Source organism: Bombina bombina, chromosome 2 (assembly GCF_027579735.1).
Source record: "Bombina bombina isolate aBomBom1 chromosome 2, aBomBom1.pri, whole genome shotgun sequence".
In the NCBI taxonomy this organism is placed as follows: Eukaryota; Metazoa; Chordata; class Amphibia; order Anura; family Bombinatoridae; genus Bombina; species Bombina bombina.
In genome coordinates, this window is record NC_069500.1 from 464,191,877 (window position 1) to 464,205,899 (window position 14,023).

Genomic DNA, 14,023 nt, shown 5'->3' on the forward strand with positions numbered 1-14,023 from the left:
CCCTCTCTTTTGCATGCTCTCTCTCTTTTACTCTCTCCCCTTTCTTTTGCTCTCTCTCCCCCCCTCTCTTTTGCTCTCTCTATCCCCCCTCTTTTGCTCTCTCTCCCCCCCCCCTCTCTTATGCTCTCTCCCCCTCTCTTTTTCTCTCTCTCTCTTTCCACTCTCTTTTGCTCTCTCTCCCCTCTCTCTTTTGCTCTCTCTCTCTCTTTTGCTGTCTCTCTCCCTCTCTGTTGCTCTCTCTCCCACTCTCTTTTGCGCTCTCTCCCCCTCACTTTGTGCTCTCTATCTCCCCCTCTCTTTTGCTCTCTCTCCCCCTCTCTCTTACTGTATCTCTCCCTCTCTTTTTTTCTCTCCCCCTCTCTTTTGCTCTCTCTCCAACCTCTTTTTGCTCTATCTCTCTCCACCCTCACTTTTGCTCTCTTTCTCTTCCCCTCTTCTGCTCTCTCTCTCCAGTCTCTCTTTTGCTGTCTCTCTTCTGCTCTCTCTCCCCTCTCTCTTTTGCTGTCTCTCTTCCTCTCTTTTGCTCTCTCTCCACCTCGTTTGCTCTCTCTCTCTGCCCCTCTTCAGCTCTCTCTCTCCCCTCTCTCTTTTGCTGTCTCTCTTCCTCTCTTTTGCTCTCTGTCTTCCCCCCTCTCTTTTGCACTCTCCCCCTCTCTTTTGCTGTCTCTCTCCATCTCTTTATACCCCTTATTCTGCTATCTCTATCCCCCCTCTTTAGAGCTCTCTGTCTCTCACGGTAGTTGGCCATGGCATCTGGCCCCGCCCAGCCACATTCGACCTTGTCCGCGTCCCACCAGGCCCCGCCCAGCCACACCCACATTGTGTCTGGTCATGCCCACATTACACCCACCCGAGCACGACCACTCCACCACATGACAGATGCCAGGTCAGTTGGAAGGCCAGGTATGTTTGTCCTTGCGCACAGTCTCTACTGTGCATGACAGCTTCGGACAAACACACTTGGCCTTTTATTATATAGGATGATTATTACGTTTTTACTCATATTGAAATACTACATGGCAATACTTTTGTGGATTGTTGCAGTTAGAAGTTCTATACCTTTAAGAAATGCAACCAAGTGTTCCCACTCACGCTAACTAGGTTAAGCCTTTAAAAGAGCTGAATGTTGTATTATGCATAGTCCCTACGGGCAGGAAACGTGTCGGATTGTTTTTCTGTTTCTGGCTCCCTCCTTGAGCCTAGCTGTACCCTATTAATTTGTACAGACTTAACAGACTTAAAGTCTGTTTTTACTTGCAAACTGGTTGCAGTGTCCTTTTCCTTGCAACACATGTTGCTTTAAAAATACTAAGATATAATTAGGCAAAAAGCTACAAACTAGACTCAGAATGATATTCAAATTGTCACTCCAAATGCCAGTAACTAATAGTACCTTCTTATTAGGCTGACAATGCATTTTAAAAAGCTGTGTTTTCAATGACTTTCCTCTCTTTTTGAGGTCTATAGCTAAACTGATCGATATGATAAACTTTAATTATATCTTACAACACAGGATATTTAAAATGGTAGAATAAAAGGCTCTGACTCAGGGAACAGGGAGAAGAGGGGATGCAGTAAAAATCATAGAGTAGTCTGAGGTGAAAGGTGCAGGGAGATACATCTATTCCAATCAATAGCTCTAAATTATTAATCAAATATACAGCTTCTCTCCAGATCCACGTGGTTGCTGCCATACCCTAAAAATAATGCCCAAACTACAACTGTAACTTCTGTCTTCACTGATCATAGCATATGCAACACTAGTCTCAAAATAAGTAAAAACCGTATGGGGATGATGAAGAAATTATAATCTAGTAGAACAATACCATCTAGTAGAACAATGTCATTGTAATGTGTTAGAACAATACCATCTAGTAGAAAAATACCATTATAATTTGGTAGAACAATACCATCTGTATGGGGATGTTGAAGAAATTATAATTTGGTACAGCAATACCATTAAAATCTGGTAGAACAATGCAATTATAATCTGGTAGAACAATACCATTATAATCTGGTCGAGCAATGCCATTAGAATCCGGTAGAACAATACTATAGGGAAGAACAATACCATTATAATCTGATAGTAATTTACCATCCATATGGGAATGTTGAAGAAATTATAATCTGGTAGAACAATACCATTTTGTAGAAGAATACCATTATAATCTGGTAGAACAATACCATTATAATCTGTTAGAACAATGCCATCAGTATGGGGATGTTGAAGAAATTCTAATCTAGTTGAACAATACCATTATAATCTGGTAAAACAATATCATTATAATCTAGTATAACAATACTATCTGTATGGGGATGTTGAAGACATTATAATCTAGTAGAACAATACCATCTGGTAGAACACTACCATTATAATCTGGCACAACAATACTATCTGGTAGAACAATACCACTATATTGTGGTAGAACAATACTATCAGTATGGGGATGGTCAAGAAATTATAATCTGGTAGAAAAATACCAGTAGCAATCAGAATATAAGCAAATAATATACTGTAGCTTTTATTCACCTAAATTTGGTCTGTATGGAGATACCATCACACTGTAACTTGATATTATTGGTGACAAAACTGCTTTTAGACCATCTGATGCAAGTTCCATAAACACAAAAGAGTTAAGCCAAGATATGAACCAAATCTAAATGCTATTCCATTGAAGTAGATATTATAGTCATCTTAAAGGGACAGTAAAGTCAAAATTAACAATAAAGATTCAGATAGAACATGCAATTTTAAACAACTTTCTAAGTTACTTCTTTTATCTAATTTGCTTCATTATCTAGGTATCCTAGGTAGGTTCAGGAGCAGCAATGCACAACTGGGAGATCGATGTTGATTGGTGGCTGCACATATATGACTCTTGTCATTGGATCATCAGATTTGTTCAGCTAGCACCCAGTACTGCAATGCTGCTTCTTCAACAAAGGATAGCAAGAGAATGAAGCACATTTATTATTAGTAGTAAATTGGAAAGTTGATGCCTGCTCTATCTGAATCATGAAAGAAGCATTTTAAATTTCATGTCCCTTAAAGGAGATTAATTAATTGAATGATGGAGCCCAAACTATTACACCTAAGCATAGAGGTACTGTACGAGTGTGCAGCACTCAATTCTTGCTCAATACGTCAAACATTATTGAGGTTATACATGTAAGTGTGCAAGCATAAGATTATTAAAGGGATAGTAAAAATCTAAATTAAACTTTCATGATTCAGATAAAGCATGCAATTTAAAGCAACTTGATTCTTTCTCTTGGTATCCTTTGTTGAAAAGCTAAGCCTAGGTAGGCTCATGAGCAGCAACGCACTATGAAAGTTAAGCTTACTTATGGCCAGATTACAAGTGGAGAGCTAATTAACGCTCCCGCTCAAGCGTTAATTGCGCTAGAAGTAAGCTTTTTGTGCTCACCCGGGTTGTGCTGGTATTATGAGTTAAAAGTAAACTGTTTTTGCTCTTGCGCAAACCCGAGTGCATATTCTCAAGTGCGCTAACCGACATGAAAATATTAATATTTCACATTCCAATGTTCTTCACACAGAAGAATATGTTCTATTTATTCATAAATACATATTTCTACATATATCTGATGTTTTGTTTGTACAATATATAGTTATACCTATATATATATATATATATATATATATATCATTATGCGAGTGAACAATGGTTGAGACTTGGCCCAAAACATGTTTGGCTGTTAGTTTTAACCTGGTTACAGGCCTGTAATTTATACTTTTGGATTATTTTAAACTATTTCTTTCTTTTTGGTCTGGAGATGCGGAATTGCGGGATTGTCTAATATAATATATATATATATATATATATATATATATATATATATATATATATATATATATATATATATATATATATATATATATATATATATACACAGTATATATAGATATAGATATATATATATATAGTTATAGATATATACAAATATATAGAGGAATATCTATTTACAAATACTTAGAACATATTCTGCTATGTGCAGAACATTGGAATGTGAACTAATTGCAGTAAATACATAGTATAACACTTTATCTAATATGAATACATTTTCATAAACATATTTGACATGTTTTTATCTACTTAACAGCAAAGGGCTCCAATGCACTTATATATATATATAAGTCCATATATGTATAGATATGTATTTATGTGTTTATATGTGTATATATGTCTGTAAATACATATATAAACATATAAATACATTTGTATACATATTTAGACATATATACATATATACGCATATATAGACATGTATATGTGTGTATAACTATGTTAAATCCCTTTACCTGCCTTTTTTTCTAACACCTGAGACCTCATATCTTTGAGCCTTTATAACTTTTGTGTGCAATATTTTTTTTTAATAATTTGTATTAGATGGTGTTATTATGTGTGTAACTGTACTTTGTAATGTATTTTTGATGTATTTTGTGCAACTTTTTTGGTTTCTCAAAACAGTTAACCGGAGCTTTGAAGTTGCGGTAATCATTCTAGAGTAAATCACAATTGTGCTTAAGCAATCATGTTTACTTTCAACTCATAATACGAGCAATAATCCCAAGGAGCGCAAACACCATGATAAACGCCTTATCGCTTGCGCGCAAATATTTGCTCTCTACTCGTAATCTGGCCCTAAATGCGTTCATCTAGCTTCCAGTAGTGAATAGTTACTCTTTGAACAAATGAAACCAAGAGAATGAAGCAAATGTGATAACATACATAAAATTAAAAGTTATTTAAAATGATATACGCTATCAGAATCATGAAAGAAAAATGTTGGGTTTCATGTCACATTAAAGGTGATTTAGGGCTCCATGTACAAAGCAGCGAGCACTGTCCTGGAGTCCTTGCGGGGCAGGTTCGCATATGCAAGCCTGCTTCCCACAATATAAGAAGCAGCGGTCATTACACCGCTGCTTCTTACACCCTACCCCACCTCTGAGGTAGTGAGGGAAAATCACAGAGAGCCCGCTCGCTCTCGGTGATTGACAGCCCCTTCAGACGCACGAATAAAGGGGCGGGCATTACACACTGCGATGAGTGTGTAATGATACATACGGGCCAGAGGATCAACAGATCTGCTGCCCGTATGTAGCGAAGGCGGGCGTACAGCTTTGTATGTTGAGAAGCTGTTCGTCTTCCTGTTAGTACATGGAGCCCTTAGTGTTTTACTAAGATATTATCTGTATAGTGGTGTTTTTATGTTGTATTTGAAAGATGCAAATGATAAATAAATCATGCTGACAGGATAGACCCTATCAACTGTAAGAGTAGTTGCAGTGTTTGAATGCAGGTTTCCTTAGCACTCACAGCATATTACTTTTACTGGAAGCATTTTTGCTAGTTCAAATATTTGCAAATATTCTTCTATTCAAAACTGGAATGCACTTAAGCCCATTTCAGTATTGACTATCATCTCCCTTTAAAGTACATTGCATAGTTATTTTACTATGAATGATTAAACATTTTAATGTTGTGTTTAATGTCTTTCTAAAGACACATTTCAAGGTGGATAGATGCTAAATACATTTGAAATAAAATGTGTCTCTATATGAGACAGAAACCAGTGTTAAGCTTATTAGTGCAAATTCCATTTAGATTGTCAGTGGGGCTCATAGCGAATTAGGCTTGAGCTTATGCATGCATGGTTAGCAAAGGCAGACAAAAGCTTAAGACACTGCATGCTTTTCAAGAGGCCTCTTTGATTTCTCCTTACTTCCTCTGTCTTTTCTCCAGCTCATGGTTACGGATCTGCTGGTTTTCCATTAGCACCCTTGTGTCCTCAAGGTCGGAGGTCAAGTGTTTGCACTTCCTCATTGATTGTTGAGCTGTCCGCCTGGCATTTTCATATGCACCCTGCAAATCACTGAGCTGTGGAACAAACAGATAATAGGTGAATAATACCCACAATTTTAGCCTCTGATTTATGCTCTGTAGCACACAATTTTACAGGCAGAAATTGCTTTTTAATGGACAGATAACCCCAAAGCAACTGTACTATTCATATTTCTAGCTTTATTGCCATCTGAGATGGAAACAAGCACCAGAAAACATCCTTTGTAAATCAGTCACCAGCCAAAGCAATGATTATGGAAATAACGGAGTTTTATGCATTCAGAATATACTGGCAGGATCCAATAGAATATTGTCATTGCAATCTATAAATCTTAGTAAGCGCTCATGCATTTTATTCCGTATATGCTTTTGCATAAAGTCATTTCATGAACATTAAACACTGAACTTTTCTTACAATAGGCAAATGAAAAAGGTGCATAATGATAACATTAATAAGCTGCAGAATACACAACAAAAAACTGTTAAATAACTAAATTATCTGTTTAAACGCTTTGTCTTATTTCAATTATCGAAATTGTGCTATTCATGTGAATTCAATTTTTAGAGCTCCTATTAAAATCGACTGCATGAAAGAGACAAATAGATATATACAAATACAATATAAAATTCAGCAACAAAGTATAGCCTGTGTAATTATGGCTACACCGCATAGGGTAAACAAGTTGTCAAGCAAAATTCTTAGTGCCCCTAAAACAGACATGGAGAACCGCAGCCAAACACTTTAAACATCTAAACAGTAACTGAAAATCACGGTTTTTCTTCTTGCTGACAGAAAAAAAAAAACCTGAAGATGTATTGCTGGACAGTGACAGACCCCAGATTTGAAAACAAAAGATAAGTTTATTCAGCACCCACACATCAACAATAAAAATTCTAGAACCTTGTTTTTAGCACAGAGACCTTTGAAAAAGAAAGAACAGAATAGCCAACTTTGGCTTTCTAAACTAGGGTAGCAATTGTTAGGAAAATGCAGTAAGTACCTCTTTACAAGTTCCTAACTGCTTTAAAGCCACCACTACGGCTAACTCGCTTGTAGATGAAATCATAATTTTTCTTTAGACACATAAACTTCACCTCCTCCATGCATCGAAGGCAAAGAGAATGACTGGGGGTTGTGGGTAAGGGAGTGATACTCAGTTTAACTGTGGTGCTCTTTGCCTCCTCCTGCTGGCCAGGAGTGATGTTCCAAACAGTAATTACTCAAGCCGTGGACTCACCATATCTTAGGAAAGATACAGTGTTTTTCACATCTCTGTACATATTTTGTACACAGCAGGCTTTTTGTGTTTTATTTATGTATTTATCTCTCTCTTACACACGCAGACATATACACTCCCCCTCTATCCTTCTCACACACACAGACATGTTCACTCACCCTCTTTTTCTCTCTCACGCTGCAGCTGTAGCGTATCATGTCCGACAGACATCGCTGAATACCGACAGCAGAACTGCTTGTGCAATACCACCCCCTGCAGATTCGCGGCAGGGGGTGTCAATCAGCCCGATCGTATAGGATCGGGCGGATTGAAGACCGCAGCCTCAGAGGCAGCGGACAAGTTATGGAGTCTTTAGACCGCTGCTTCATAACTGCTGTTTCCGGCGAGCCTAAAGGCTCGTGCGGAAACAAGGGCCATTCTGTGAAAGTGGCCCTTATTTTGGGGTCATTACACCTACACCTTATTTTTCTTTATACAGGGCAGAGGGATTAAAATGTATAATTCCATCAGACATCATTAAAAAAATATAATTGCTAAACATGAATATCATTTGTCATCCAAACCCTGATTCTTGTAGAAATGTGTAATAAATATACATTTTGTAGCCAGTATGACCTCAATATAGTTACAGTTATAAAGATGCCACATAAACACCATAGTATCAGGGCAGATGACTCACACTCACTGGATTTATAAAGTGATATGTAACGAGCAGTGCTCTCAGGGGTTATTTAAAATGCAATGTTTACCTAGGGAGCTATATATCAGTAATACTTCATTTTAATATATTTTACATGTGTTTTATTGTAGCCCTAACAATTTACTTCAGGTCTTAAATAGTGCTACGTTTTTTAGCATTGTTATGTGTTGTGCTCAAGCGCAACACATAACTCACAAATTTGAGAGATGTTTACTGCTAAACATTCTCTTGTAATTATGTTTTGCCATGGACTTATAATACTAGATGTCATGCTAATCTGCACTATCAGTAGCGCCTCACTTGTAATCTTGGCCAAAATGTTTAACTATGTGTAGTAAAAAAAACATAGAAATATATTTTTATTACTGATTTTGTCTCATTTTCCTATAGTTTAACTTTGAAAATTGTGAGTTTTCTAATTGTCCTGAGTTTCTACAAAGTAACGGTTGCCCCCATTTTGAAATCTTAGGGGTTGATTCCACCTTTCCCAATATTGGCTGTCAACAATAAGGTTTCGGCCTATACAATAAGCTTTTTTGTGATTGCAGTTCAAAATGGATTCAGCCACTAAAAACCCACAGCCACAAACAAGTTTTCACTCGATAAGTTCCTAAAAAAATGTTTTTGGTTGTTATGTACTTGTTTGATTTTTGCTTTGTTATGTTTTTATCAGGAGTATAACATGGAATCCAACTGCAACTGACATATACAATGGCTGTTTCACGCCTCTTAAGGCTACATTATAGTTATTTTACATTAACCCCTTTGTGCAGTATGTAAGGGCAGTCATCATTTACATGTGAGATTAACCTATTGTAATGCAAAACCATCCTGATAACAGGTAAACAATCTTAATGTCATTTGTAAATAGGCATGATGGGTAAAACTGAGCACAGTCTTCTTGTTTGGCGAGATTTACATTTTTAAATCATGAAGAGCACTACAGGAAATTTGTTTATATTGGAAGAAAGGGGCTGCAAACTATCTCATCTTCTAACACTGCTGGATTTTAACAGTTCTCATACTGTAAATCATCAAAACCATTAAGTAGGAGGTTTCCTCCTTTGCAATAATATAGCCAAATTTTTTGGCCAAACCTAAAAAAACACACTGTCCAGAATGGGGTTTGTCTTTACACAATTTCTATTACTATAAGAAGATGGCAACACAAATTTAGGATTAATATACTTTTTAAAAAAAAAAAAAAAACACTATTGTTGCACTTTTTTAAAAACCCACAATCTCACCAACAAACAAGACGAAGCGGCAAATGATAAAATTCTGGTCACAAAGATACAATTCTGATTGAAATGCCATTAATAAGACAACAGTACTGAAACTGACAATTATGGGAATATGAGTGTGCATTAGAAACACACCTTTTATAGATGTGATCATGAATTCCATTTTCTCACTTTTCCTGCAGATCCCATTAATTATATGTGATTGCACGTATTAAATACATATGCATAAGAAAATGTGTGGCCTGCCCACTGCAGACAGACTATACAATAGAAAAGATGAATAGAGTTTTAATGAATCTACCATGTATAAAAATACACCAGCAAAATGTTGTCTGTGGCCCTTTCAGGGTGTCTTGCACATGTGTAACATAATATAATTATTCAAAATTGTCTGAAACACTTGCATAAAAAGACCATAAAGACTATGGCATCTATTTATCAAAGCGTCGACTTTCTTTCATTCGCCGGCACCAATACTCTCGCCTAAGATCGCCTAACATTGCTGCTGCGGACCTGAATACGTTCTCCATAATTATCAAAAAAGCTGTCAAAAAGCCGCGCACCAAGTACGGAGCGATGAGCAGCGGACTGTTGTTAACTAACAGTCATTGATCTTGCTGCTCTTCAGCTTTTTTACAGCTTTCTTGGTACCCTGTCACTAAACACCCACACCATACTATACTGTTTACCCCCTATCCCGCCACTCCCGGAGCCCACCGCAACTCTAATAAAGTGTTTAGCTCCTAAACCGCCGCTCCCGGACCCCCCGCAACTCTAATAAATGTATTAACCCCTAAAATGCCGCTCCCGGACCCCGCCGCAACTAAATACAATTATTAATCCCTAAACTGCCGCTCCCAGAGCCCACCGCCACGTACATTATACTTATTAACCCCTAATCTGCCGCCCCCTACACCTCCGCCAGCTACATTATATTATTAACCCCTAATCTGCCCCCCCTACACTGCCGCCACCTACCTACATTTATTAACCTCTAATCTGCCGCCCCCAACATCGCCGACACTATATTAAATTTATTAACCACTAAACTTAAGTCTAACCCTAACCCTAACACACCCTAACTTAAATATAATTTAAATAAATCTAAATAAATATTACTTTCATTAAAGGGACAGTAAAGTCAAAACTAAACTTTCATGATTCAGATAGGGCATGCAATTTTAAACAACTTTCCAATTTACTTTTATCATCAAATTTGCTTTGTTCCCTTGGTGGTATTTTTGAAAAGCTAAACCTAGCTAGGCTCAAACTGATTTCTAAACCGTTGAAAACCACCTCCTAGCTCAGAGCATTTCGAAAGTTTTTCACAGTTAGACTGTGCTAGTTCACATGTGTCATATAGATAACATTGGGCTCACTCCCGTGAAGTTATTTAGGAGTCTTCACTGATTGACTACACTGCATGTCTGTCAAAGGCACTTAGATAAGGAGGTTGTCTGCAAAGGCTTAGATACAAGGTAATCACAGAGGTAAAAAGTATATTAATATAACTGTGTTGGTTATGCAAAAACGGGGAATGGGTAATAAAGGGATTATCTATCTTTTTAAATAAGAAAAATGTTGGTGTTGACTGTCCCTTTAACTACATGATTCCTATTTAAAACTAAATACTTACCTATAAAATAAACCCTAAGTTAGCTACAATATAACTAATAGTTACATTGTAGCTAGCTTAGGGTTTATTTTTATTTTACAGGCAAGTTTGTATTTATTTTAACTAGGTACAATAGTTATTAAATAGTTATTAACTATTTAATAACTACCTAGTTAAAATAAAGATAAATTTACCTGCAAAATAAAACCTAAGTTACAATTACACCTAACACTACACTATAATTAAATTAATTCCCTAAACTAAATAAAATTAAATACAATTAAAAAAATTACAGAAAATAATAAAATAATGACAAGATTTTTAAACTAATTACACCTAATCTAATCACCCTAACAAAATAAAAAAGCCCCCCAAAATAAAAAAGCCCTACCCTACACTAAATTACAAATAGCCCTTAAAAGGGCCTTTTGCGGGGCATTGCCCCAAAGTAATCAGCTCTTTAACCTGGAAAAAAAAAATTACAACCCCCCCCAACATTAAAACCCACCACCCACACACCCAACCCTACTCTAAAACCCACCCAATCCCCCCTTAAAAAAAAACGAACACTAACCCCTTGAAGATCACCCTACCTTGAGAAGTCTTCACCCAACTGGGCTGAAGTCCTCCACGAAGCCGGCAGAAGTGGTCCTCCAGACGGGCAGAAGTGGTCCTTCAGACGGGCAGAAGTCTTCATTCAGACGGCATCTTCTATCTTCATCCATCTGGCGCAGAGCGGCTCCATCTTCAAGACATCCGACACAGAGCATCCTCTTCTTTTGACATCTTCTTGCTGAATGAATGTTCCTTTCAATGACGTCATCCAAGATGGCGTCCCTTGAATTCCGATTGGCTGAGAGAATTTTATCAGCTAATCGGAATTAAGGTAGGAAAAATCCTATTGGCTGATGCAATCAGCCAATAGGATTGAGCTCGCATTCTATTGGCTGTTCCAATCAGACAATAGAATGTGAGCTTGCATCAGCCAATAGGATTGAACTTCAATCCTATTGGCTGATTGCATCAGCCAATAGGATTTTTCCTACCTTAATTCCGATTGGCTGATAGAATTCTATCAGCCAATCGGAATTCAAGGGACGCCATCTTGGATGATGTCATTTAAAGGAACATTCATTCAGCAAGAAGACGTCGAAAGAAGAAGATGCTCCGCATTGGATGTCTTGAAGATAGAGCCGCTCCGCACCGGATGGATGAAAATAGAAGATGTCGCCTGGATGAAGACTTCTTCCCGTCTAGAGGACCACTTCTGCCTGTCTGGAGGACCACTTCTGCCGGCTTCGTGGAGGACTTCGGCCCGTTTGGGTGAAAACTTCTCAAGGTAGGGTGATCTTCAAGGGGTTAGTGCTAGGTTTTTTAATGGGGGATTGGGTGGTTTTTAGAGTAGGGTTGGTTGCGTGGGTGGTGGGTTTTAATGTTGGGGGGGTTGTAATTTTTTTTTACAGGTAAAAAAGCTGATTACTTTGGGGCAATGCTCCGCAAAAGGCCCTTTTAAGGGCTATTTGTAATCTAGTGTAGGGTAGGGCTTTTTTTATTTTGGGGGGGGATTAGATTAGGTGTAACTAGTTTAAAAATCGTGTAATTATTTTATTATTTTCTGTAATTTAGTGTTTGTTTGTTTTTAGTACTTTAGATCAATTTTTTTAATTGTATTTAATTGTATTTAGTTTAGGGAATTAATTTAATTATAGTGTAGTGTTAGGTGTAATTGTAACATAGGTTAGGTTTTATTTTACAGGTATATTTGTCTTTATTTTAACTAGGAAGTTATTAAATAGTTAATAACTATTTAATAACTATTCTACCTAGTTAAAATAAATACAAAGTTGCCTGTAAAATAAAAATAAACCCTAAGCTAGCTACAATGTAACTATTAGTTATATTGTAGCTAGCTTAGGGTTTATTTTATAGGTAAGCATTTAGTTTTAAATATGAATTATTTAGTTAATGATAGTAATATTTATTTAGATATATTTAAATTATATTTAAGTTAGGGGGTGTTAGGGTTAGACTTAGGTTTAGTGGTTAATAAATTTAATATAGTGTTGGCGACGTTGGGGGCGGCAGATTAGGGGTTAATAAATGTAGGTAGGTGGCGGCGGTGTAATGGGGCAGATTAGGGGTTAATAAATATAATGTAGGTGGCGGCGGTGAAGGGGGCGTAAGATTAGGTGTTAATAAGTATAATGTAGGTGGCGGTGGTCTCCGGGAGCGGCGCTTTAGGGGTTAATAAGTTTATTTAGTTGCGGCGGGGTCCGGAAATGGTGGGATGGGGTTAATAACTTTTATTTAGGTGGCGGCGGTGTCGGGGCGACAGATTAGGGTTTAATAAGTATAAAGTAGGTGGCGGCGGTGTAGGGGGGCAGATAAGGGGTGTTTAGACTCGGGGTACATGTTAGGGTGTTAGGTGTAAACATTCCCATAGGAATCAATGGGATATCGGGCAGCAGCGAACATAAGCTTTCGCTGCTTTCCGACTCCCATTGATTCCTATGGCATCCGCCACCTCTAGGGCGGCGGATTAAAAACCAGGTACGCTGGGCCGAAATAGTGCCGAGCGTACCTGGTAGTTATTTGATAACTTCCAAAAGTAGTCAGATTGTGCCGAACTTGCGTTCGGAACATCTGTAGTGACGTAAGCATCGATCTGTGTCGGACTGAGTCCGGTGGATCATATGTTACGTCATCAAATTCTACTTTTGCCGGTTTGTAGGGTTTGATAACTAAGGCGCATCAGGTTTGCCACAAATACACTGCGGAATTTCAGCATATTTGCGGTTGACGGCTTGATAAATAGATTCCAATTTCTGGACTTTATCAAGTGCTTTAAAGGTGTTGAACTTAATAAGCAGCAATGGTATCACGTCAAAATGAAACGTGACCTTTTTTGATGAAAACCCACCAAAAAAAAAAATTGCACGATAGATTGGAATCAACCCCTAAATTTCTTATTCTAATAATTTCGGCTGAGTACACTTAGAAACAGATAAAGTGCATAAACAATGACTGTGTGGAATATACCAATGTTAAAGTAATTTACCTATCAGAATTTAAAGGCCCAACAAATCTACATCCCATTGCTATGTCTTTTATTGTCCTCAGCAGAAAAAAAATAGATAAGGAAAGCCTAGGTTTCAACATGGTGGTGCCCATTACTTTATAGAAAATAAAACTTTACACTTTTTTATTTATATTCAAACTAATATAATTTAAAAAAATATATACTTTCATATAGTGTTCTCTGGCTTATCTTTCCTTTTAATATATCATTACATTGAGTATTTATTTACTGTATATTAAATCTTTAAGCAATTTAGTTCACACATACAACACATTTACAG

The 14,023-nt window shown here is 37.3% G+C and overlaps 1 protein-coding gene across 1 annotated transcript in view; it reads right to left on the bottom strand.

Moving 5' to 3' along the window:
• The window catches only part of MYO18B (myosin XVIIIB), a 1,229,288-nt gene that overhangs the window by 519,543 nt on the left and 695,722 nt on the right, over positions 1–14,023 (bottom strand). Inside the window, exon 30 of the mRNA XM_053702090.1 lies at positions 5,749–5,903. Within this exon, the coding sequence (XP_053558065.1) occupies positions 5,749–5,903 (155 nt within the window). The remainder of the gene's footprint in view (positions 1–5,748; positions 5,904–14,023) is intronic.